At 38.9% G+C, this 25,752-nt stretch overlaps 1 protein-coding gene across 1 annotated transcript in view; it reads left to right on the forward strand.

Annotated features, from left to right (window-relative positions):
* The window catches only part of PKP2 (plakophilin 2), an 82,987-nt gene that overhangs the window by 41,679 nt on the left and 15,556 nt on the right, over window positions 1–25,752 (forward strand). The window contains exons 6-9 of the mRNA XM_045554035.1: window positions 482–659; window positions 14,938–15,055; window positions 15,870–16,034; window positions 17,708–17,881. Coding sequence (XP_045409991.1) covers window positions 482–659; window positions 14,938–15,055; window positions 15,870–16,034; window positions 17,708–17,881 — 635 coding nt within the window. The remainder of the gene's footprint in view (window positions 1–481; window positions 660–14,937; window positions 15,056–15,869; window positions 16,035–17,707; window positions 17,882–25,752) is intronic.

The raw sequence follows: 25,752 nt of genomic DNA on the forward strand, positions 1-25,752 counted from the left end.
AAAGGTGTGGGAGAAGATATTTCTATAGGAGAAAAAATATGACTGTTTTATCTAAAGGGGAAAAAATATGGCTTTTAAAATGCTGAAGTCTTAGTTACAATGGGACCATTACAAGACTCCCTGTTGGTAAACCCAGAGTTTATTATCCCAGTGAGGTCAGCTTTGTGGAAGGGCTTTTTGAGAGAAACAACAATAAATGTTTAAGTATTTCTGGCTTTCATTGACATTTCTGATTCACTTAAGCCTGCACGATTTTGTAGCATAAGCTATATATTTACCATTTTTATAGATCAGCCTTTACTGCCATCCAGTGAGCTCTAGGTAGGTTCTTTCAGTTGAGGATGGAGCCATCTCCACCACCCCCCCCCACCCTTTTTAATAACTAGTTGTAGTCCTGGAGGTGATGGCCTAAACTGGATTTTTTGGCCGTTGTTTTGACCTCACCCTGCACTATTTTCATGGTAACTCTGTGCTTTTCTAGGTTTGTTGTGGAATTTGTCCTCTAACGACAAACTCAAGAATCTCATGATCACAGAAGCCTTGCTTACCCTGAATGAGAATATCATCATCCCCTACTCGGGGTGGCCTGAAGGAGACTACCCCAAAGCAAATGGTTTGCTCGATTTTGATATATTCTACAACGTCACCGGATGCCTAAGGTAACGCCACCCTATACCTTGCCCAGGTAGAAGATGTCATCAAAATTAGGCAGCCCAGAAGAAGGCAGGATATATTCTGCCTTTGGATCGTCTCTGTAGTTACACAGTTCATTTTTTGAGAAACTCTATTTGGATGGTAACTGAGAGAATGTATTATGATAAGATGTTTATTTTATCTCCACACTTGATCACACAGTGTAAAGCATTGTGTTAGCTATTGAGGGTTGTACAAAGATGAACAAGAAAATCCTTAAGGAATATTTAATCTAGCAAGGGATACACGTAGGCAAACAGACTAGAATACAGCTACGAGAAATGGGTGAGAGCAGTGGTTCTCAAAGCGTGGCCCCTAGACCAGCGGCATCAGCATCACCTGGAACTTGTTAGAATTCTCAGGTCCCAGCCCAGACCTGCCGAATCAGAAACTCTCAGGGTATCTAGTTTTAACAAGCCCTCGAGGTGATTCTGATGGACGCTGAAGTTTGAGAACCAGGATGTCAGAGGTACAAGTGCAGCGCTGCGGAAACGCAGAACAAAGGGCTATTCATGCCATCCGAGTGAGATCAGAACGGCACTAGAGAAGAGGTGCCAAGTGAACTGGGCCTTGTCGGACTATTTTGGTAGTCAGAAATTCTCTAAAGGTAAAAGACCAAATTCTTGAAATGCATAAAAATGAAATGCTAACTGATCTCCGTTGTGTCCATCTCCTGTACTGCCCATGGGAACTGCTTTTCTAGTGCACTTCATTTTTTTTTTTTAGACATTGGTGGGTTTTTTAAAATTTATTTCAGAATATTAACTGGAGTACAAATGATTTGGTTATATGAATTGCTTTTGTCCATGCCTATCCCCTAGATGGTGTGCATTGTACCTGTTAGGTGTGATTTTACCCATCCCTTCCTCCCCCCTCCCACCTGCTTGATTGCCATTGAATTAATTATTTCCATATGTACATGTAGGTGTTGATCAATTAGTTCCAATTTAATGGTGAGTACATGTGGTGTTTGTTTTTCCATTCTTGTGATACTTTACATAGAAGAATGGGCTCCAGCTCCATCTAAATTAATACAAGAGGTATTAGCTCACCATTTTTTATGGCTGAGTAGTACTCAATGGTATACATATACCACATTTTATTAATCCTCTCAGATATTGAGGGGCACTTGGGTTGTTTCTGCATCTTTGCAGTTGTGAATTGTGCTGCTATAAACATTCAAGGGCATGTGTCTTTTTTTTTTTTTTTTTTTTTTTGAGACAGAGTCTCGCTTTGTTGCCCAGGCTAGAATGAGTGCCGTGGCGTCAGCCTAGCTCACAGCAACCTCAGACTCCTCGGCTTAAGTGATCCTACTGCCTCAGCCTCCCGAGTAGCTGGGACTACAGGCATGTGCCATTATGCCCAGCTAATTTTTTCTATGTAGAGTTTTAGTTGGCCAGATCATTTCTTTCTATTTTTAGTAGAGACGGGGTCTCGCTCTTGCTCAGGCTGGTCTCGAACTCCTGATCTCAAGCGATCCACCCGCCTCGGCCTCCCAGAGTGCTAGGATTACAGGCATGAGCCACCGCGCCCGGCCTGCATGTGTCTTTTTTATAGAATGTCTTTTTTTCTAGTGCACTTTGATCTATCACTCACCTGTTGTAAACATTTTGTGTCTTAAAATTTTTCTGTAGTGGTTCCTACTGCCTTGCCATGTTAAACAGACATGTTTGTTTGTTTGTGGGTTTTTGGAGACAGAGTCTTACTCTGTCACCCCAGGTAGAGTGCAATGGCATGGTCATAGCTCACTGCAACCTCAAACTCCTGGGCTCAATGTCCTCCTGCCTCAGCCTCCCGAATAGCTGGGACTACAGGTGTGTGCCACCACGCCCAGCTAATTTTTTCTATTTTTGGTAGAGATGGGGGTCTCACTCTTTTTCAGGCTGGTCTCGAACTCCTGACCTCAAGTGATCCTCCCACCTCAGCCTCCTGGAGTGTTAGGATTACAGGCGTGAGCCACTGCACCAGCCTTAAACAGAATTCTTAATATGGCTGATGTGTCAGTCAGGACTCTTTCCATTGAAAATGGCAAAAACTGAATTCAAACTCACTGAAACTAAGTAGAGACTCATTGGCCCATGTGTCTGAGATGTTGAAGGTCACTTATGGAAGTAAAGGAAGCATACCAGGGCTTCATCCCCTTTCTGGAACAAAAATCCAGCATCCGTGGTACTCACTCTATTTCTATTTTTATCTCATCTCTGCTTGCTCTTCTTTTTGTATGTTGGGCTCATTCCCTACAAATGCAAATGAGCCTTCTCTACTGAGCAGATAACTTCATCATAGGCAGCCCTTGCTTGGCCACGAACAGAAAAAGTGCACATCTTTCTTCAAATGACTGTGCCAGTCTCAGGGAAGGTTTATTCCTGGCTCTGCTTCAGAAAGGTGCACATGATTTGAGCCACTGTTGCCTAGATTGGCCAATCTTGGATCAGATACCTGCTTTATAGCAAGGGTGGAAAGGTCTGTTCTAAAACAAGAGGGGTGGAAATACTTGCTGGGCAAACAAAGCAAAAATGGAAGACATCTTGGTCCATCACAGCATACACACTGTTTTCAGTCTATCCACAACGTTTTTTACCACCTTTTTCCCCACAGGCATACTTCATACCCACTAAAGTATTTGCTTTTCCTTAGATGTTATAGGTACTTTTCATATAGTCGAGGTTTTATTTACTTTTATTTGCCTGGTAAACATTTTCTATTATCTGCCTATTGAATACTTAATCTCCTAATTGTTTAACACCAAAGATAAACTTCACCTTTTCTGTGAAACATTGTCCAGATTCCCCAGCAGAAGTCATTGCTTCTTCCTAAGGGTTCAAAAGGAATTTACAGGCAAGTCACCATTGTTATAGATTTTATCACATTGCTGGTTTATGATGAGTTGTTTACACACCTTTTCAACTAGATTGTAAGCTCCTTTAAAGCTAAGCCCAGGCATTTTTTTTAAATCTTTAATCTCTAACACCTAACAGAGTTTCTGGCATATAGTAATTAAGCATGAAGTATTTGAATGCAATGAATAAATGAATGAGTGAGTAAATGAAAATACATGGTGAATTAGGTGAATAATCAAGTCTGGCAAGAGTATGGAGTTTCGGGTAGAAAGTCATCAAACCAAAATTGGAAACATAGGGTAAGGCCAGATTGTGGGGGCCTTGAGGGTCATGTTGAAGAGTTCTTTTTTTTTTTTTTTCCTCCTATAAGCAAAATTAGCTAGTGTGGAGGAAAGAAATAAGATCATTTTTGTGTGAAAAGAGGAATAGTATCAACGGGAAAGGTGTATTGTGAGGGTGAAAACCTAAAGGCAAGGATGTTAGTTACGGTCTCTTCCTGTAGTCTCCCCTTACCTCAAGGAGTAGAAGCAATGCCGTGGTTGGCACGTAGTTTTCAGAACATGTAATAGCTGAATACACTCATTCAGCCAGTCAGAATGACACCATTCTAAACTGTTTCCAAAACAATCCAAACCACTCATTTGAACTGCTTTCAAAAGCAGAATATAGCAAAAAACCTGAGAAACTACATGCCATAGTGTATCTACTTACTAAAATATCCATTCTTGTTTCATCTGTCTATCTAATTCATAATAATAATAGCTAACATTTATTGTGTATTATGTTCTAGAAACTGTTCTAAATGCTGTATGAGGATTTTCTCAGTTTCTTCTCAGCAGCAGCCTTCATAAAGTAGGTTTTCCCCACTTTATTGATGAGGAAACTGGCTCAGAAGGTGAAGTGATTTTCCCACAGTCATGTAGCTAGTAATAGAGCTGGAATTGAAATCCAAGAACCCTGTCTTCAAAGCCAAAGCTCTCTTAATATATCAGCATGCTGGATACATTAATGTCTGTCATATGTCCACGGACTGTGCTCATGTGCATAAAACTTCTGCCCTTCACAATCTCCCGGCATCAGAGGGTCAGAAAGACCAATCTACAGCCATATTCATTTCTCATTATCGGCATTGCATCTGCATCTCAGTGTTTTTATTCTGGAAGTTGTGGGCATGTGGAACTCTGTGCCGCATTTCATATAGTCAAGAAAGACACAAAGAAGCAGCGTATGAAGTGGGATGTCTTTCTGAGAGAGGAGATGGCAGTGCGGACAGCTTCAGGCTAGATGTCACAATGTGTGTGAATGTCACCAGGTGAATATTCAGGATATGAGTCAGAATGTAAGAAAAGACCTCTAGGGAACCTACAATCAAATAGTGTCCATTTCCAATAGAGGTATTTGCTCAGTAGTTTCTTATTTATGTCTGCAGCTTACTCTAGAAAACTTTTAAAATAGATTATTGACTGGTTCGTAAGAGTTACTCTTAGCTGAATAAAATGATCATAAATGTTAGCAAATATCTTAATTGCTACAAATTCATTTGAGGTATTTTCTCTCCTAATGGGTTCAGAGCCAACAGTGAACTGAATTGGCAACATGAATAGTGTAGTCTTTTTGACATTGTGTTTGACTTGGATTACTGCAATGAATTCTTTCAATCTACTTTGGAGAAAAACTTCTGTATGGTTTTCCCCTTTACTAGAGCTGACTTTTCCCCTTTACTAGAGTTGACAATTAAGATCATTTCTGGTCTGCACATGGCAATGGTGCTGAGTAAATCTGCTCTGCAGGTGCAGTGTTTGCTTTAGTAATGAATTTGTGGCAGTCATGCCAGTTCTGCCCACCTGGGGCTGCTATGGTGAGATCAGATTCACACAGGAGAACATGCACAGCTTATCCTTCAAGAAAACTAACACTTGTCGGGTACACCATCTTTGTCAGGTATCAGATCATTTATCTACAGGATTAGCCTCTGCCTGCAGCAGCATTTACCTTGGGCCTTGGTGGTTTCTTTAGGTCCCTTTGGAATTATATTCTTTTCATGATTGAAGTCCTTCACTGAAAGATCATAAAAATTTTGTAATCGAGGTAACGATGTGCTCATGCAAGTTTCAACTTTTTTTTCTTAAATGATATTATATTAGTATAATGAGTGGTAACATCCAGGTTAGGAGAGGAAAAATAAATTGCACACTCCAGTGTGTGCTGGAGCCAGCAAGTAGGAATGATTGTTATAATCTCATCATAACTTCATATTCAGTGACATCATGTTAGTAGCTTGAAACCAGTCACAATGGGAGTATTTTCACTAAGAAATTAGCAAATGCAAACCAGGCATGTTGTTATGCACCAGTAGTCTCAGCTACTTGGGAGCCTGAGTTGGGAGAATTGCTTGAGCCCAGGAGTCCAGCCTGAGCAATGTAGTGAGACCCATCTCTAAAAACAAGAAAGAAGAAAGAAATTGGCAAACACCACAAATCAGATATCTCCCCTTACCCCTGGCCCCAGAAGACTGGTCATTAAACATTTACCAGCACACCACTGACACTGAATTTCCACTAGTTGATTAACATCAAAATGAAGGTAATTAAATAGGCATAATTCTCCGTAAACATCCCTTTTCAAAGGAGAAACAGTCACTTTGTTACTTTGTTTTCTTGGAAACTATTATGAAACTTCAACATTTTTGTTTCAAGTGGAGAAAACCTGCTAAAATATCTCATTCTTTTTTCAATATTGTCTTTATTTACTTGGAGTAAGAAATATAACTTAGTTAAAATATTTATCGAAATTAGTGGGATACTCTTCCAAATATTTCAAATTCCAAAAGATTTACGTGACAATCTTAGAATTGTAAATTATTGAAAAGGCAATACCTGTCTTCCTTGAATCTATACCCCTACTCCCAGCTACCCACACCAATTTTGAGCCCTTTTTTTCTATTTAGTATGAATTCATACTATGATTCATAGTACCAGTTCCCTGGGAATTGGTATGGCCTGTTAAATCTGTATGTTCCACATTACTGGTTGGAAAACGTTGGGATGTAGCATAATTTAAACCAATGGTTATTGTTAGGGATAAGTCTGAAATTTCTGCCAAAGATTTATCGTTATTTCTCCAAGTCATTCTTATACCTTCTTTCCTCGCCTTCCTTCCTTTCTGTCTTTCTTTCCTTTCTTCCCTACTCCCCGAGTCCTCTTTTTGCTCTTAAAGGACAACAGGTGGGAGCAATTTAGAGGTTAGGAGTTAAAATGCCTCAGGGCTCAGGCAGCCACTTAAGTGTGAAGGTGTAAGATCTTGAGAAATGGTCGGGGCTCTGTCAGACTAGGGAATGGAAAAAATGCTTGCCCAGGAGCAGTGAGAGTCAGTGTTTTAGAAAACACTTCGGGCCAAACCCAAACCCGTCTGGGCAGCTACCAGTCTCCTTCTTCAGGTGAAGAAATTAGGTCCCAGAGACTCTTCTACAATTATAGAGCCAGTTATCAGAAATTTGAAAATAGCAACTAGTCTGGCCTCCTTGGGTTTGCCACTGATCTGCCCTTACTCTTGCTCTTGTGCAACCCTGTGGTGATTCCTTGAGTGCTTACTGAACGCCTGCTGTATCCAAACCACGGTTTACATTTCTGAGATGTGAAAAAGAGAATGGGACCCACCTTTGCCCTGGAGGATCTCAGGGTTTAGTGGAGGAAATAGGCACCTGAAGAGATAATGACAATACATTTGATAAGAAATGTGAGAGAGGTATGAAGAGACTATTAAGGGAGGTATCCTTGCCTAACATTGCCTGGGGAGTTGGGAAATTTTTCTGGAGAAAGTCACACTTAAGGAGCTGTTAAAGGATGACTAGGTGTTTGTCCTTAGTCTTCTGGCTCATCATTCTATCACTAGTTCATCTCCACCATTTTTAAATACCTTAGTCATATTAGAAATATGCATTCATGAAGCCTGGAAAAGTCATTATAGTTCGTTAACTGTTTACTTATGAGAAAGTCTTATAAAATTGCCACCTTAATCTTACTGACATATCTGTTTCTGCATTGTGAAGGCCACCCCGGAATTTGATTCATTACACATTATAAAACATACTCCTTTTTCTCATTTATATTTTATGCCTGTATGTGCCACTTAAAGGGGAGAAGTAATTGGTAATGCATTTCTCCTACAAATGCCTTAAACTTCACTTTTTCCCATGAGTCATAGTGCAGTAAATGTGTTTTGATGATTATATGATACCCTTTTATATACTAAAATTTACAACTATTTAAAAAGAAACTTGCATTGTCACTTATCACTGGAACTCTAACTGGGGTGGGGAGTGGTCAGAGGAAGCAAACTGTACCTTTAGAAAGAAAGGTTATAACTATTAGTCTTGTCCCTTGTTAGCCACGGGGTTAAGGGCAATTTTTTTTTTTTTTTTTTTTTTTGGAATATCAATACCAGCCACTCTCTGGAAAAAGAATGTCTTCATGTAAATTTTTAATGTGTCTGATCATATCTATCTTCTCCAGCACACACACACAAATATACTGAATTGAATTTTTATATATGTCTAAATACCAAAACTTAGAAATTTACTGCATCTACATTTTTTAAATTATACATTTTCATTCTATCCCTTATTCTGAATATTCGTGACAGAAAAGGACTTATTTGGTCTAGCCTTGTGCATAATCCCAGGAAATTTAGAAGATTCTTAATTAAATGAGGGTGTAATTTTTTTTTTTTTTGAGACAAGAGTCTCACTCTGTCACCTGGGCTAGAGTGCCGTGGTGTCAACCTAGCTCACAGCAACCTCAAACTCCTGGGCTCAAGCGATCCTACTGCCTTAGCCTTCCAAGTATCTGGGATTACAGGCACAGGCCACCACACCCAGCTAATTTTTCTATTTTTAGTAGAGACAGGGTCTCATTCTTGCTCAGGCTGGTTTCAAACTCCTGACCTCAAGCAGTCCTCCCGCCTCAGAGTGCTAGGATTGCAGGTGTGAGCCACAGTGCCCAGCCAGGGTCTACTTTCCTTGATTATCACATAACTACTTTTCTGTAAGAATGTAGATCCCAAAACAGACCAGAACTTACTTTTTAAGATAATCTAAATATAGTTACTTCTGGGAAATAATTTACCATAAAACTGAGACAGTGTAAGCAAAACAGAAACTTCATAGAAGTATCTAGAATCAGGGGTGGGGAACCTGCAGCCTTAAGGCCACATGTAGCTTTCTAGGTCCTTAAGTGCAGCCTTTTCACTGAATCGAAATTTTACAGGACAAATCCTTCTATTAAAAGCAGTGCAGCAGAGAAAGATGAAGCTTTTCCTGCCTCTTTTGGTGCTTAAAAAAATCTTGAAATCAGAGGCTGCTCTAGATAGTTCAACCCAGAGACTGACTTTTCTTAGAAATAGAGAAACTTCAACCTCAGTTATTTGGCTAATTATGTCTGATGTGCAATCATGGCTAATCATGTCTGATGTGCAAATATAAGCAATATGAAGTTCATAAATAATGAAATTGACAATACTTCTAATATTATACTGCCACCTTTAATGTTGGTTATTTTAGATAGACAAACAAATATGTGGTTTAATGAATTAAATTACCTTGTAAATTTTTCTTTTAATAAATTTAAAAGGTATAAATGATATTTAATGGGTAAATAAGATCCTGATTTTTTTTAATGATTTTTTTATAAACTAAGCCTGGGGTGGGGTTAGGTCATTATTTTGAAATCTCTCAACAAATCTTCAGTTGTTAAAGCAAACAAGTCAAACGATCAATCCAAACAAATATGGCCATGCTTACCTGACCACTCCTCTCTGGTCTCCTTGAACCCAGTGTGTTTAAGAATAAATGTCTTATGGAAATTGTCAAGCAGCACATCTGGCAACCAAACAACCCCCTTGCAAAGGTCCCTACTCTTTCGACTAAAATTTTCCACTATCCTATTTATGTCTTTGCCAGATCGGCCCAGATTAAAAGTTGTACTTCACAGAAATTACATAACATTTCTCTAAGCTAAAGACACTCTTTATTCTTATCAATCAGTGCATAAATACTGACTGCCTAAAAATAGGGACAATACGAAGGAAAAAGAATCAGCAAAGGAAACAAAAGAATAATTTTTATTTATTGTATCAAGAGAACTGTTTTTGCTGGTCTTTCTGCATCAGTTAGTTTATAACTGAGTTGAGTCTTAGAAAAAGAAATTCTCAAAAATGTCTTTGTCAGAGATTTTTAAAAGCAACCCTCATGTTTAAAGAAAAATGCCTGTGTATAGCTCAAATTAGAGGTGGTATTTTATGAACTGTATCTTATGACACTGAAAGTCTTTTTCCCAAAAAATTAAGGCTATCATCATAGAATTACTACTAAAATTTTTAAACTAATTATTATTTAAAAAAATGAACAGGTTGATATTGTCTGGATAAAGCAACTGATGACGTTTTTTACTATCCTGTGGTTGAAATCTATGCTTATCTTAGAGGTACAAACTATCTGAGCAATAAATTATTTTAGTCTAAGCCTTAAACATCTTTATTAATCCTTGTCTGTCATTCCAGACATCTTCTGTAGATGCCAAGAATGCTTATTCAAGTTGCAGTGGCTCCTAGATGTATTTTTAAAATTAGTTTGCTGTTTATAATTGATGTTAAATGAAATTTGGCACCCTGCCTTGAACAACCTGTTCCAGCTAAATTAAGAGGAAATGAATGTAGCCTACCAACCAGATGATTACTTCCTGAATTGCCTATTCAGAATGCTTTTGAAAGACCCAAAAATGCAGGAAAGCAGAGCTAAAGGATTTTTAAGGTTAGATTTTCTCCACCACCTTCTAGTTTCTTGGTGTGTAATAGATGCTGATGTACCTTTGTTCGGCTAGTTTTCCTTGTCCTGAAAGGAACAAGATACATAGATTTTAGCGTCTTGTTCTACCTCCCACTGTTGCTCTGTTTGCAGCTGACTTTGGCTGGTGTTTGCTGATACCTTCAGGAACTAACATTGACTTCAGGGTAACAAGCAAGCCCTTCTTTTGGCATAGAGTTTTTGTTCCTCTGCCGGTTCAAATGAGGCTCCCCTTTTGTTGTGTGGAACCACAAGCTGCCTCTGCTGCTTCTCTTGGTTAATCACAGACAAGACCCAACTGTTTGATATGTATCAGCTGAGAGTTCAACAAAAGCCCAGACCTAAATCCCAAATACCAAGAGGAAGAAGGATGTCTCCTTATCACCCAGTGTCTTATCAACTACCTACTCAGTCTTGGAATGAATTCTGACTCTGCCTACCAAATACTTAATTGACTGGTACCACTTGGGGCCTTACCCCACAATTTACATCACACAGTATTAGGAAGCCTTTAATTGTTGGTGAACACAAAGGTGAATCCACAATTTTTAAAACCACTGGGGTGAGGTGATCACTGGCTCAGTATGCTGGTTAGACCTTTAAGACTAGTCCCACAGCCACCAGGCCTTGTATAGGATGCACACTAGAAACTGTGTGTTAGGAAACCATACCCATTATCAAGTAGAAATAGCCCCATTAAAAAAAAATTATGCTTCTTAGAATTACTTGTTTTGTTGGGGAAAGTGTCTTGAAAAGATGCACTACAACCCTGTTGTTGTCTGCCATTCTCGTGTCCTGGTAACTTAACTGTAGCCTTTTACTATAAGCATCCCCCATCAGCTCGTTGTTTCCAAAGGCCAGGTGAGCGTATGCTATACACTGAGCTTGTAGCAAATTTCCTTTGCGTGCTGGGAAACTAGGCCTATTTGACAGCCACGTCTCAATGTAGCCACACACAGACAACCTTATGTGGAAGGGCCAGTAAAAATCCTATTAGAAGCAGTTAATTCTGATTTTCAATGAGAGGCACCGGTCAGAATTTCCCAGAATGCAATTCTAGTGTACCCCAATATCAGCAATTTTACAAAAATTACAGATCATGATATTTGTAAATTGCCTACCATAATGTCTAGTGCAAACATTAAATTGCAGCAATTTTTATCATTTAACATTGCCCGTTCTTTGGTTTACCATATGAATTCAAGGGCTAGTCATACTGTCATTAATCTTAATAAAGACATACCATTCTTCCTTTTAGTTTTAGCAAAGTCCGGGGGCATTTTGTTTTCTTTTCTCTTTTTCATTGTGACACTCAGGAATGTGCGAGATAAGTGGTCCAGGAGAGAGTCAAGAGCCACAGATTTGCTTTCAGATAAAACACCTGAATCCTCCTAAATATGTGAAGCTCTGTTACCATTCAGAGACTCACAGAGGTTCGGATTCTATTTCTTTGTCCCCCTACCCCCAATACAAATCATATTGCTAGGAAAAAATTCTCCCTAATAGCAAGCACTGGCTACAGGTCAGGCTGCTGTCCTCCCATCTGAGCCCAGTGTGGGTGAAGAAGCCAAAATAGTCCTGCCTTGATGTGTAAAGGGGCTCATCTTCACTTCCCCTCTCCTGGCCCCTTCCTTGTCTTCAACTCCCAGTCCAAGGACCTGGTTTTTAAATTTCAGTATACAATAGTTTTAGTATACTTAAATGTACTCATGTGTTTGCTCAGATGTCGACTAGATTATACCAGGGAAAATAAACCTGGTATAATCAAATTCAAACCATTAAACATTATCAATATAGTCTATTGGTAACTTTGATAATTAATTTTTACTGAGTACTATGTTTGTGTGCTTATTGTCTTTTAATTTTCAATAAGATAATTGTTTCAGTATATTTAATTTCTAGTTTTGAGGTATTTTTCTGTTAAACTTCCTTTGGGTTGCATATAAGAAACAGTAATCAATACATATTTCTCAGTATTCAGGAGATACTTATAAAAAGATCAATTCTGTCTAAGTATAGCCATGTTAATTTTCTGATTCCTACAAGCTTAAGTATTAGCTGTTGAAAAATACTTTAAGATGGATATATATATCATTTTCTGTAAATATTAATTATTTTCAGAGTGGTACAATAACAAATTACTGTTTGTGTAATGATTTCTATTCATGGGTGTAGTGGTATAAAATAATCTACCCTTATTCATATTTCTGTGTAGTTGAGTAAGGTGGGAACTATTTTTGATATGCAGGAGCAAATACTGAAGCAGTGGGGTTCCATGTACTTTCTGTCAACAAAGGTATCAACTGCCAGAAACCCCTGATAAGTCCCATTTCAAGCAAGTAGAGTCTGGATAATACCAAATGACAAGACAACAGTTAGTGCATGTGAACTGGCAGTGCTGCCAAACTGAATTACCATTCTGACCCAAAATAAACACCCTGAAGTTAAACAAAGCTAAGTCATCCATCTGCAAGGTATATGGTGGCCTTAACCAGTAAGAAAGACAGACCTTTTGATTTGTCAAAGCAATTCTAAACTACTGCCATTTCTGCAGGCCAGAGGTTGAAAAGGTCAAAGGGAAGCTTTAAAACATGATAACAGTGTCTTGTCGTTGGGGATGTATGGTATTTGCTAAGCAAATGGCAAGCTGCGCGCTTGTGAGATGGGCTTTGCTCTGGTCTGGAGCCACCTGGGTACAGAGTACAGATCAGCCCTCCCTTCCTGAACTCACCACTAATTTGCTGTCACCGAGGAAAAGTAACTTAAATACTTCGGACTTCATTTTTTTCATGTGTAAAATAAGGAGATTGCAAAAGAGGCTTTTTCAGTTTCTCCCAAGCTGCTTATGTCCCATGATTCTTAAAGGGCTCACAGAGTAGACACTCTTTGTTTAAATGATCATTTCTTGAGAAAAAGTGATAGTAAAAATGGTTTTATTTCCAGTTTATAAACACACATTCATTATCTTTTTTTAATGGACAAAGTCTCGAACTTTTTAAGGTATAATAAAAATAAAATAAGGACGATATTCTTGAATTAGAAGAGTAAAATGAGAACCAAAGTCACAGAATGGATTTTGTTAAAATCAAAAATTTCATTATGTCGATTCAGCAACCATTAAATTGTTAATATTCTTGGTTTGGGGTGTATTAGCGTTATCTCCTCCACTATTAAATTGAATAGTGAAACTGCCATTTTTGTAGGTTAAAAATAATTAAGTATTGTCAGTTTCCCAGAGTTCAACCTATAAATGTGATCTCCATGGAAGCATGGTACAATATTGTATACTCCCCTCATTCCCTTTAGCTAATGCTGGGCACATTTGTTTCTTTGACAAATATGCATTGAGAGCAGTATTTTGGGGCAGAAAGCCTTTTTGAAATCACTTACTACCATTATATTATTTATAGATGAAAAAAATAAGACCCAAAAAGGTCTCATCGAAGTTATAGTTATTTTTGATGTTCAGAATGACACTAAGACATTGTAAACAAAAAGTCTTGAATATGCTTTGCATAGTCTACCTACCAGTAAAAGAAACTGGTCTGATACATTTTATAAGAACATTTCTTAGCAACTAAAGTTGGCAAAAGGGAATAGGGGTAGTTCTCAAGTTCTAAAATGCTGAAGGCAGTCTTCTTTTGCCATTCTTGTTGACTGATGTGTTAACATTTTGGGGAAAAAATATTTTAAAATGGTTAATGCTAACAAGAAAAACTTAATCCAAAGGAAGGTAGTAATAGCAGAACATAAATGTGATCTGAATTTGCAATGTAAACCCCAAATGCATCACATTGCTATATTTGATAAACTTCATTTCTCTATAAGGAAGCAACTTCCAATTATAGATTCAGTTACTGTTTATAGAAAGGTGTCATGCCTTAACAAAATTAGAAATAGACTAAGTGCAGAGATACTTATAGGTCAGGCTTTTGACTTAGGTCTTACACACTGGGAACTGTTTTCTGTAACATCTCTCTGCCATTTTAATTATAGAATCATCACATTTTAGAGCATCTGGTTTAATATTTGTCAATAACAGTTTATACTGAAACCTACAAAACCGCAAAATAATGTAGTCCAATACACTGTCTTTAAAAATGAAGAAACTGAGGCCCAGAGCAACTTTAAGTTATTTAGAGTTAAGACATGGAGCAAATTGGGACTTGGACATCCAGTATATTGCTATGACTGATGTACCATTTATTCTCCTGTTAGTTGTAAACTAACTCATATCTATCCTCTCACAGCTACACTTCCGTATCTACACTTCAAAAATGGGGTGAGGATTAAGTAAATAATACGCTGACTTTGGTACTTGGAGTGAAGTAGACAGAAGACTTTTATGACATGGTTACATGTTGTGTGGATATATTTACAAGTTGCATCCAGATTTGGTAACCATTGGGCAGTTGATTTATTGACTGCAGGACAAGTCTGTCACACTTTTACAAGTTTGCCAGTTTCTAAACACCTGGAAGAAACATCAAGTAAAGCTCCAAAACAAAGGCCAGTTGGATACATGGCCTAAGATTATGGGGTTTTTTTGTTTGTTTTTCCTGATAGAAACATGAGTTCAGCTGGCCCTGATGGGAGGAAAGTGATAAGAAGATGTGATGGACTCATTGACTCACTGGTGCATTATGTCAGAGGAACCATTGCAGATTACCAGCCAGATGACAAGGTAATCCAACAGTTAAACATCTCACACATTGAGTTACCTATTTTGTCTTACTAAAATGCTTCAGAATATTCTTAAAGTAGCCGCTTGGGTTTAGATTTATTCACTGACTCCTTTGCTGAGCATAAGATTTCCCATACATGCTTAGAAATATTAAAATTAAAATATTAAAATCTACCTTAGCCTTATTTTTCTATATTCTAGACCCAAATTTCGAATTACCTGTTATTTATCAATTCTGTGGATATTTGAAAGGAGCCCAGGTGCTATATGGTTAGCAGTGAACTTACATTGATCTCTTGCCTCTTCCCCAAATTTGCTCTTTCTCTGTATAATCCTCTGTATAAACCATACACATGCTGCCTCTGGAAAGACTTTCAGTTCATCCACTCCACTCTAGTGCTATCGCTGTGGTCCCATTCTATGCATCTTTCACACTGATTATTGCAATAGCTTCCTAATTGGTTCCTGCAAACAGTATCTCTTCCTGTTCTCCAACTCGACATGGCTACCCCAAGTTACGTATCTAAAATATAGACTCGTTCTGGACAGACTCTCTATAAAGTAAACTAGAAAGGCTCCCCATTGTTTTAAGAAATTCACCCTCTGCTTCTTAGCATTGTATTCCTGACTATTCATGATCTAACTTTAGCCTTTCTAGCCATACTCATTCCACTTCTCCAAGGCAAGCCACAGTCCAAGCACACCTAATTGCATCCAGTAATCCTTGTAAGAGCTAAAAGCGACACCCTGTGATAACATACCTGCAAAGGATACCTATATGTGTGTGATCAATATGCATGTCCCGTTGTCTCAGGCCACAGAGAACTGTGTGTGCATTCTTCATAACCTCTCCTACCAGCTGGAGGCAGAGCTCCCAGAGAAATACTCCCAGAGTATCTATATTCAAAACCGGAATATCCAGACTGACAACAGCAAAAGCATTGGGTGTTTTGGCAGTCGCAGCAGGAAAGTAAAAGAGGTATATTGGGAGGTCTTTGAAAGAATGAGAGAGAGAGAGTGTGTGTGTACGTGTGTTTCTGAGAACTTAGTATATGTCGGACACTATTTTAAGTTCTTTTAATCCTTATGTCAACCCTTTGAAGTGTGTATTATTAATATCCTCATTTACCAGTGAGGAAACAGAGGTGCAGAAAGGTTAATTAATTTTCCCCAGAATAATTCAGCAAATAAGTGGAGGGGATCAAAGTAAATCCCAGGCAATCTAGCTCCAGATTTGCACTGTTAGTCATTGAACTGTAGGGCTGCTGCATGCCCTATAGGTTAGGAAAAAATAAGCTTAATGCAACATGGCCAATAGTATAGAAATTGTTTTGGTTTTGTTTTTGTTTTTGGTTTTGGTTTTTTTGAGACAGAGTCTCGCTCTGTTGCCCGGGCTAGAGTGAGTGCCGTGGTGTCAGCCTAGCTCACAGCAACCTCAAACTCCTGGGCTCGAGCAATCCTCCTGCCTCAGCCTCCCGAGTAGCTGGGGCTACAGGCATGTGCCACCATGCCTGGCTAATTTTTTCTATATATATTTAGTTGTCCATATAATTTCTTTCTATTTTTAGTAGAGACAGGGTCTCACTCTTGCTCAGGCTGGTCTTGAACTCCTGAGCTCAAACGATCCACCCGCCTCGGCCTCCCAGAGTGCTAGGATTACAGGCGTGAGCCACTGCACCTGGCCTAGAAATTGTTTTATTTTTTTATTTATTTATTTATTTTTTTTGAGACAGAGTGTCACTTTGTTGCCCTGGCTAGAGTGAGTGCCGTGGCATCAGCCTAGCTCACAGCAACCTCAAACTCCTGGGCTTAAGCAATCCTACTGCCTCAGCCTCCCGAGTAGCTGGGACTACAGGCATGCACCACCATGCCCGGCTAATTTTTTCTATATATATTTTAGTTGGCCAGATAATTTCTTTCTATTTTTAGTAGAGACGGGGTCTCACTCTTGCTCAGGCTGGTCTCGAACTCCTGACCTTGAGCGATCCACCTGCCTCGGCCTCCCAGAGTGCTAGGATTACAGGCGTGAGCCACCGCGCCCGGCCTAGAAATTGTTTTAACATTAAAAGCAGCCCTGATATTTGGCTTTGGGCATTCTAAAAACAAACTTTGGACATACTAAAAGCAAATCCCATAGTAAAGAATACACATTTATTTCCATATTGACGTGAAAACTGAAAGAATGTGACTCCCCTACTCCTCTGAGCATCACGGTGTTTGTGAACTTGGAGAACAACTGGTAAATTTAGAACCCTGATGTTATCCTGGACACCCTCCCTAGACTCCGGGAACAGGCCTGCTTTTCTTATCTTCAGGATGGTTGTGACTAATTTAGCTTTTATAATAACTCAACAGCAGCCCGAAAAGCACTCTAGAACGGCCTATGCTTAATTCTCTGAATTCTCTCTCACTGTGAAATGTCAAGTTGGTGGCAAGGGGGCGTGGGGAGTGTTAGTAGGAGGAAATGATCATCGTGGGCTAAAAGTTAATTGGAAATTATATATATTTGCTTTTTAAATTTCTATTTCGAGGGCTTCTTATGCAAATTATTAGTCTTTCTAGACAGTATTTCTGGTCTCTTGGTTTGGGTGTGAAGTTACAGACACCACTTGCAGTGCATTAATTTTGGGTTCTGTTTGCATGTGGGGTCAGCAATACCAGGACATGCCGATGCCAGAGGAAAAGAGCAACCCCAAGGGTGTGGAGTGGCTGTGGCACTCCATCGTGATAAGGATGTACTTGTCCTTGATCGCCAAGAGTGTCCGAAACTATACACAGGAAGCATCTCTAGGAGCTCTGCAGAATCTCACAGCAGGAAGTGGACCAGTAAGTACCCTGTCTTTCCACTTTTTAAAATAGTGACACTGTATACAAACTACATTAGGTTCAGAGATGAAACAATGAGGTAAGGGCAAAAGTTTTTTTACTTCAGTCAAGGCAGTTCTCAAGAATTATCAGAGAATGATTCAGTTTTCCAGGACTTTTGTCCTCAGTTTCTGCAAAGCCAAGTCATACTGCGAGGGAAAGACGCACAGATATTTGTGTCGGTCAGTACTCTGTCAGTTACAAGTTTCAGAATCCTGCCTCGCACTGGTTTAAGCAAATAGGAATGTCTTGGCTCGTGGAACTGAAGAGTCCAGGGTGGGTTGTCTTTCTGTCACGATAGTATGTGGGTGCTACAGTGACTATCATTATGATGGCTTCCATCTCTGGGCTCTGTGTTTTTCTCTGCTGGAAATAATAATAATTGGAGATTGGCCATATAACAGGCAATTTTGGGGGAGTTTATTCTGATGATTTTATGATCACTGTTCTCAAAGGCTCTGCCCAGATGGTAACAAAGAGAACCACAAATTGTTTCAGGCTTACATTTTTACCAGCCCGATGTCCCCACAAGAAAAAAACTACTGTTTTCCCAATAGTGCTGTGAAGAACTCAGAGAATGTGCCTCACTGGCCTGATTGGGGTCTCTTGCCCATTTTGAACCAGTGCCTGTGGCCGTGAGGCTGTGATGCTCAAACTGGCCGGGTCTGGGTAACATGCCCACATGTGAACTTCAGGGACATGGGTTTGATTGGACAGGGGTCACGCCACTTGTACCACATGCACTAAAATGGTGAAGGAGCAGTTCCCTGATGGAAAATCAGAGTGTTATTACCAGAGGAAGGAGGAATAAATGCTGGGCAGGCAAAAACAGCAGATGTCTACTGCAATATGGAACAGGAAAGGACATCTGTGCTTTTGTGTCCTAGAAATTCAACTACAAAATAGTGAGTTGATTCTTTCTAGATGCACTGAATTATACCAGCAAAGTCAAAATGTATAAAACACTAAAAGTTTATTCCATTCCCCATGTATTTCATTCCATGCTACATATTTAGGTGTTCTATAAATTCTTAATTATAGAACTTATAGAATTCTTAGTTATATTAAATTCTTATTTAAACTAAGCTTGTGTTCTTTGCCTTGATCATAAAATCATTTGAATAAACTCCCCCAAAATTGCCCATTATATGGCCAATCTCCAATTATGCAGCCCCATAGAGAAAAGCACTCTTGTAGGTAACAAAAATATTACTTATTCTTTACTTGAGAATCCATATTTATTCTTTAATGTAAGTGTGTTTACACAGAAGCTTGCTCTCTGTTTTGAGTAAAATTGTAAAATACTAAAACCAATATTTCTCTTATCGTAGCACTGTGTTTAAGAATATAACCAAACTTTCATCTCTTTGACTTTCTGCAAAATGTACATGTGCACAAAGAGAAACAAAGTGGGAACTACCAGGGAGCCCTTAATGACACAAAGACATTAATTTATCATCTTATGTCTCCTTTTCCCATGCTTGGTTTCTCCAAACCATTTATTTTACTTTGCTGAACTACAGAAGCCCTCAGATGACTTAATACTCAACTGACTTAAAGAAAATATTAAATATCAGAAATTAAATTGGGTGTGTGTGTGTGTGTGTGTGTGTGTGTGTGTGTGTGTGTGTTTAAGCTTGCTATGCTCTGAGTATGGTTCAATATAAGCTAATCCTTTAAGCTTAGATTTTGGCCTCTTCCATTTCAACAGCCTCGCATGGAATCCAAATAGGCCAGGGGTGCTTTCAGGGCCCTGAACATACAGGGATGTATGTGCTACTTAAGCTCTGAATATGTAGTTTATTACATAGATCCTAAGTTCCTTCATTCATTTACTGAACAAACATTCTTTTGAGCACCTGTTATATAACAGACAGTAGCGATGTGATGCCTGTTACACAGTGGTAAATAAGACAAATTCCTGTGTTAGTGTAATGATCTAACTGGGATAAAAAAAACCAGAAATATAAAAATACTAGAAAAAATTTAAGGTACTAGGTCCAAAAAGGGCCCAATCAAGGAAGGTATCTTTATAACTGTCCTAATTATGTCAAGGCATTTAGAATCCTTCATAACCTTGGACTAGTCCAGTCCCCTGAAGAGTCAGGTACAGTGGCTCACACCTATAATCTCAGCACTTTAGGAGGCCAGGGTGGGAGGATTGCTTGAGCCCAGGAGCTCAAGACCAGCCTGGGAAACCTAGGCCCCATCTTTTCAAAAACATGAAAATGAAAAATTAGCCAGGCATGATGATGCATGGCTATGGTCTTAGCTACCTGGGAGACCAAGCCAGGAGAATCACGTGAGCCTGGGAGTTGGAGGTTGCATTGAGCTGTTGCACCACTGCACTCCAGTCTGGGTGGCAAAGTGAGACCCGGTCTCAAAAGAAAAATAAAGAGAAGCCTACACTAAACTGGTATTGATCCATACTCAAGTTTGCTAGAATTGAATGTGACTGGAGATTTATAGGAGAAAATCATTAGCAGTATGGGATAATGATTTGAGGACCCATTATTCTTTTAAGTTATAAAATGCTTTTTATTAAAATTTTGACTTTTATATATATGTCCTTTGTAATTATTATTAATACTTCATTACTTTCCTAATTTTTCGTGCTTAGCTGATGTGATAAAGATCCTTAGTTTTATAATTTCTAAAAGGAATCACTGAATAGAAAAACATGAAAAGTAGGTCATTAAACATAGTGCCAGAAAATATCCAGTCCATTGACCATGTGATTATAACTGAGATAGGGCTAAGCAATTAATGACCACATGCCTTAAATGGTTAAGAACCTAAACTGAAATAAATAGCTTCCTAAAAGACAGATTACATAATTTAAGTATAAAATTATTTACTAAATAGTAATTTTTAAACGTTATTAGTTCAGATACAACAGTCATTTTAATAACATGGAAAGAGGATGGATCGATAAAATTTGCCCATGTAGCAAGCTCTTCAAGTATAGTATAAATTAAAAGATTAAACATTGCATAGTGACAGTTAAAAGTCATTGAAATAAACAGTTTTCAAGTTTCTAAGACACTTTAAAAGTGCTTAATTTGGGCCGGGCCCGGTGGCTCACACCTGTAATCCTGGCACTCTGGGAGGCTGAGGCGGGTGGATCGTTTGAGCTCAGGAGTTCAAGACCAGCCTGAGCAAGAGCAAGACCCCATCTCTACTAAAAAATAGAAAGGAATTAGCTGGACAACTAAAAATATAGAGAAAAAAAAAATTAGCCGGCATGGTGGCGCATGCCTGTAGTCCCAGCTACCCAGGAGGCTGAGGCAGTAGGATCGCTGAAGCCCAGGAGTTTGAGGTTGCTGTGAGCTAGGCTGACGCCACGGCACTCTAGCCCGGGCAACAGAGTGAGACTCTGTCTCAAAAAGAAAATGCGCTTAATTTGATATCCATTGGAAAAAAATGAAATGTATCTCCTGCCTTACTCCTTACCCCAAAATCAGTTCCATCAGGAATGTGATCTAAATATGAAAGGTAAAACAATAAAGATTCTAAACAGTAATGTGGAAGCATAGCTTCATGACCTGGACTAGGGAAAGATTTCTTAAAGTGGACACAAAAGGTATTAGCCATAAAGTAAATATTTGTTAAATTGGCTACATAACATTAACAACTTACGTTATCAAAAGATATTGCTGAGACAGTAAAAGGGCAAACCAGAGTGGGAACAGATTTTTGTAACATGTTTAAGTAACAAAGATGGGTATCCAGAAAATATAGAAGAGACATCAAGTTAACAATAAAAAAACAGATAACCCAACAGAAAAATGGAAAAGAGACTTGAACAGACATTTCACAAAAGATAGTGAAATGACCAGTAAACATTTGAAAACATTTGCTCAACCTCGTAAGTAATCAGGGCAATATAAATTAGAAGTGTTATTTACAAACAGTGGACCAACTAATTAACAGTCATTCTCACATACTCCCAAAGCCGGAATACAGAATCTATTTAGTAAACCTGATAGTTTATTTTCCTTATTGAGCAAATTCTAAAGAACATCCCACATCAAACTTTCCTGTTTCCCTCCATGAATCAGAATTAATAAAACTTAGCTATGCTTTCCCCGAGCGGAACAAACATGTCACTCATCTAGAGTTCCAGGTTTTCAATAACCATTTTTGCAAACTAACATTAAAGCTCTTTATAATATCCAAGCATACATCATTAAATGGTATAGTATGATATATAAAGCACGATTTTAATTCTTAAAACATCTGATGTTTTAAAAGAAAAGAATTTTAATAAATATCTTGTGACTTTTTAATTTATCTTGATTCCTCATCTTGTCATCAAGCACCTTCCAAGATGCTAAATCTTCAGGGAAACTTGATAGAATATTATTCATACAGTTCAGTTCAATAAATATTTATATAGGATACATCATGTGTAAGGCTCCATACAGGGCACTGAGGGTAGTAAAAAGATGGATAAGGGCGGGTACAGTGGCTCATGCCTGTAATCCTAGCACTCTAGGAGGCCAAGACAGGAGGATCACTTGAGCTCAGGCATTTGAGACCATCCTGAGCAAGTGTGAGACCCCGTCTCTACAAAAAATAGAAAAATTAGCCAGCGTGGTGGCGCGTACCTGTAGTCCTAACTACTCAGGAGGCTGAGGCAGGAGGATTGCTTGATCCCAGGAGTTTGAAGTTGCTGTGAGCTATGGTGACACCACTATATTCTACCCAGGTCAGCAGAATAAGACTCTGTCTCAAAAAAAGAAAAAATTTTTTTTCTCTTTTCAAGGAGCTTATAGTCTAGTAGGAAAGACAGGCAGTTTAGGATAGTTATAACCTAGAGTATTAGGGAGACATGGTAAGGAAAAGAAGGAAAAAAGGTGCCAGGCCGTGCAAGACATGTGTGCACCATACTAAGATGTCTGAACGTCATTCTGAAGGCAATGGGGAGTCATTAAAGGGTTTAAACCTGAGATGGAACATAATCAGATTAAATTTTAAAAGGATGATTTTTGGTGCAAGGCTTTAAAACCCCCACTGGTGTTTAAGAAACAGCAAGTTGATTAGCAACATTTGAGTCCCTAGTAGAGACTGGAGACCATACATTTGCAGAAGTACCAATTTGCAGATATACTGTTAGCTCTAGCAATATTTGGTAGCCAAGTATAAAATCAGAAAAGAGAAAAAGCTAAATGAACCCCGTATTGCAGTTTTGATGTGTGGGTAGAAAATAAGCTGGAATGACAAGACTGTTGAGGGTATTAGAAAGATAATATTTGATGTGATGGTTTGGGCACACTAGTATAAATAAAAAAGTTAAGACAGGAGAGAATTAATAACTTGAAGTGTGGGAAGTAAAGGTTGGGTTAAAGGGACTGAAGTTCTTGATGAGGCTGAAGAGAAATATGGTAGCAGTGAAGGAGGGAGAGCAAGAACAAGATGTGTTCAGAGCTTGACACTGCTGAGTTTATGTTGTCATGGGAAATGCTTCTCTGGGTGAACACAGGTTGTGTGTGACCACAGAAACAAATGGCTGATGTATAGAAGAGATGGAAGTCAATGACTTTGGGAAGTCTAGGAACCGTGAGGTAATCAGTTTGGTGATCTACATGGACAGGAGGTAGAGAAGGCTGCGAACCAGGCTCCAGGGCCTCCAGTGAATGTTAAGGAAGGAACAAATAGACCTTAAGGTCGCAAAGAAAATGCCATGGGGGTGATAGAGCTGGACAGCTGTAACTCAGGAGAGCGGGGCTTTGCATATGAGGGGAGACATAATTGTCTAGAAGGGCCATTGGGAAGAGAGAGTAATGCCAAACTATTCCTCGACCCAAGGTACAGGAGTTACACAGAATAAATAGCCTCCTGTCTGGATGGCTACAGGGAAATTCTTCTCAGAGGAGAGAACATAGCCCAACAGAATGTTCTGCAAGTTAATGAAGGATAAATTGTAATTTGTTTATAGTAGAACAAACATTTTAAAAGAGTAAACTTCTTTGGGTCATGGACACTTTGAGAGTCTAATAAAAGTTATGGACCATCTCCCTGGGAATGTTGACTTTAAACACAAAAATAGTTTTAGAGACCTCCCGTCCTCTCCCTGAAGCCTATCCTAGACCCCATATTAAGAACCCCCATTCTAGAAGGTAGAGTGGAGAAGTATGAGAAGGAGGGGAATACAGTGGGGAGTAAGGGCCAGAGGGTAAACAGTGTTTAGGTGAGATAAACAGAGAAGATAAATACTCCAAAGAATGGCTAAGAATTATAGGAATTTTTTGCGTTGTGGCCTTGAATTAGCTTTAAATAGAAATTTAATATAAAGTCACAGGCACAAGCTCTAAGGCCTCAGTGCTGGAGGATTATTGTTGCTAGGAAAGGCCTGGTTAGTGTTCAGACCCCAAATAAGATTTGCCTCTAGTGGACTTAGACCTAGACCAGCAACTTGCACGCATAGCCTCTGATTCAGAGCATAGAATTACTAGCAATACTTTTTTTCTTAAAGAGCCCAGTGTCTCTTTCAGAATAAACTTGGTTTTGTTTAGAAATAAATTAAGTTTATTGAAATATGTAAAAGGCTAAAACTTGAACAAGAAATACAAATTGAAATGGTAATCAAAGATATCGCCCTTTACATTTTTTTTTCTCAGCTCACTTAGCTTTCTGGGTGAACACAGATTCCGTGTCACCATGGAAATGAGTGGCTGATGTACTCAGCTGTGTAGGTTGACCATCTCTAATCCAAAAATCTGACATTCAAAAGGTTCCAAAATCCAAAAATTTTTTTAGCACTGACACAATGCCACAAGGAAAATTTCATACCTGACCTCACGTGATGGGTCACAGTCAAAATACAGGTGCACAACACAGTTTAATGCAGCATCCCCAAGGGAAAAAAGACCCTCCCAGCCCCTTCAGCTGCAGTATATCTTTTGCACTCATACCCAGATTCCCCGCACAAGCATGTGTACAGAGGGTGATAAAATGGCATGGGTGCAGGCCAAACGCACCTATGGCAGGTTCCCCGCCATGCCCCCCACAGGGGGCCAAGACCTACATCTGTTATTTACTGTGGTTTTTTGTTTATTTTCTATTCTGTGGTGTAATGATATTGTTGAATATGTCAGAAACGTATGCAGTTAGTCTAATGGGTAACAGTAATAAGAAAAAGAGGGAACATTTGTGTTTATCTATAGCACAGAAAGTCAAGCTGTTAGAGAAACTGGACAGCAGTGTGAGTGTGAAACGTGTTACAGAAGATTACAGTGTTGGATTGATCACTATGTATGACCTGAAGAAAGAGAAGGAATAAACTGTTGTAGTTCTGTGCTAAAATTGATGAACAGAAGTTAATGAAAATTAGAAAACACTGCATAAAGCTAAACTTGAAGATCTCAATCATGTATTGAAAGAGTGAATCAGCCAGCATCACTGTGAACACATGCCTCTTAATGTTATGCTGATCATGAAATAAGCAAAGAAAATTGAAGGGAACTATGAATATTCAACAAGCTGGTGGCAGAAATTTAAGATAACATATGGCAATAAATTTTTTTTAAGATTTGTGGTGATAAAACATCTACTGATCATGAAGCAGTGAAAAAATTCTTTGACAAGTTTGCCAAGGTCATCACTGATGAAAATCTAATGCCAGAACAAGTCTATAATGCTGATGAAACATCAGTATTCTGTTGTCATTGCCCCAGAAAGACATTGACTTCGGTTGATGAGACAGCACCTAAGGAATTAAGAATGCCAAGGACGGAAAAGCTGTGCTGGCATGTGCTAATGCAACAGGCATGCAATCAGTGTAAACTTGCTGTGGTAGGCAAAAGTTTGCATCCTCATTGTTTTTAAGG

This window comes from Lemur catta, chromosome 6 (assembly GCF_020740605.2).
Source record: "Lemur catta isolate mLemCat1 chromosome 6, mLemCat1.pri, whole genome shotgun sequence".
In the NCBI taxonomy this organism is placed as follows: domain Eukaryota; kingdom Metazoa; phylum Chordata; class Mammalia; order Primates; family Lemuridae; genus Lemur; species Lemur catta.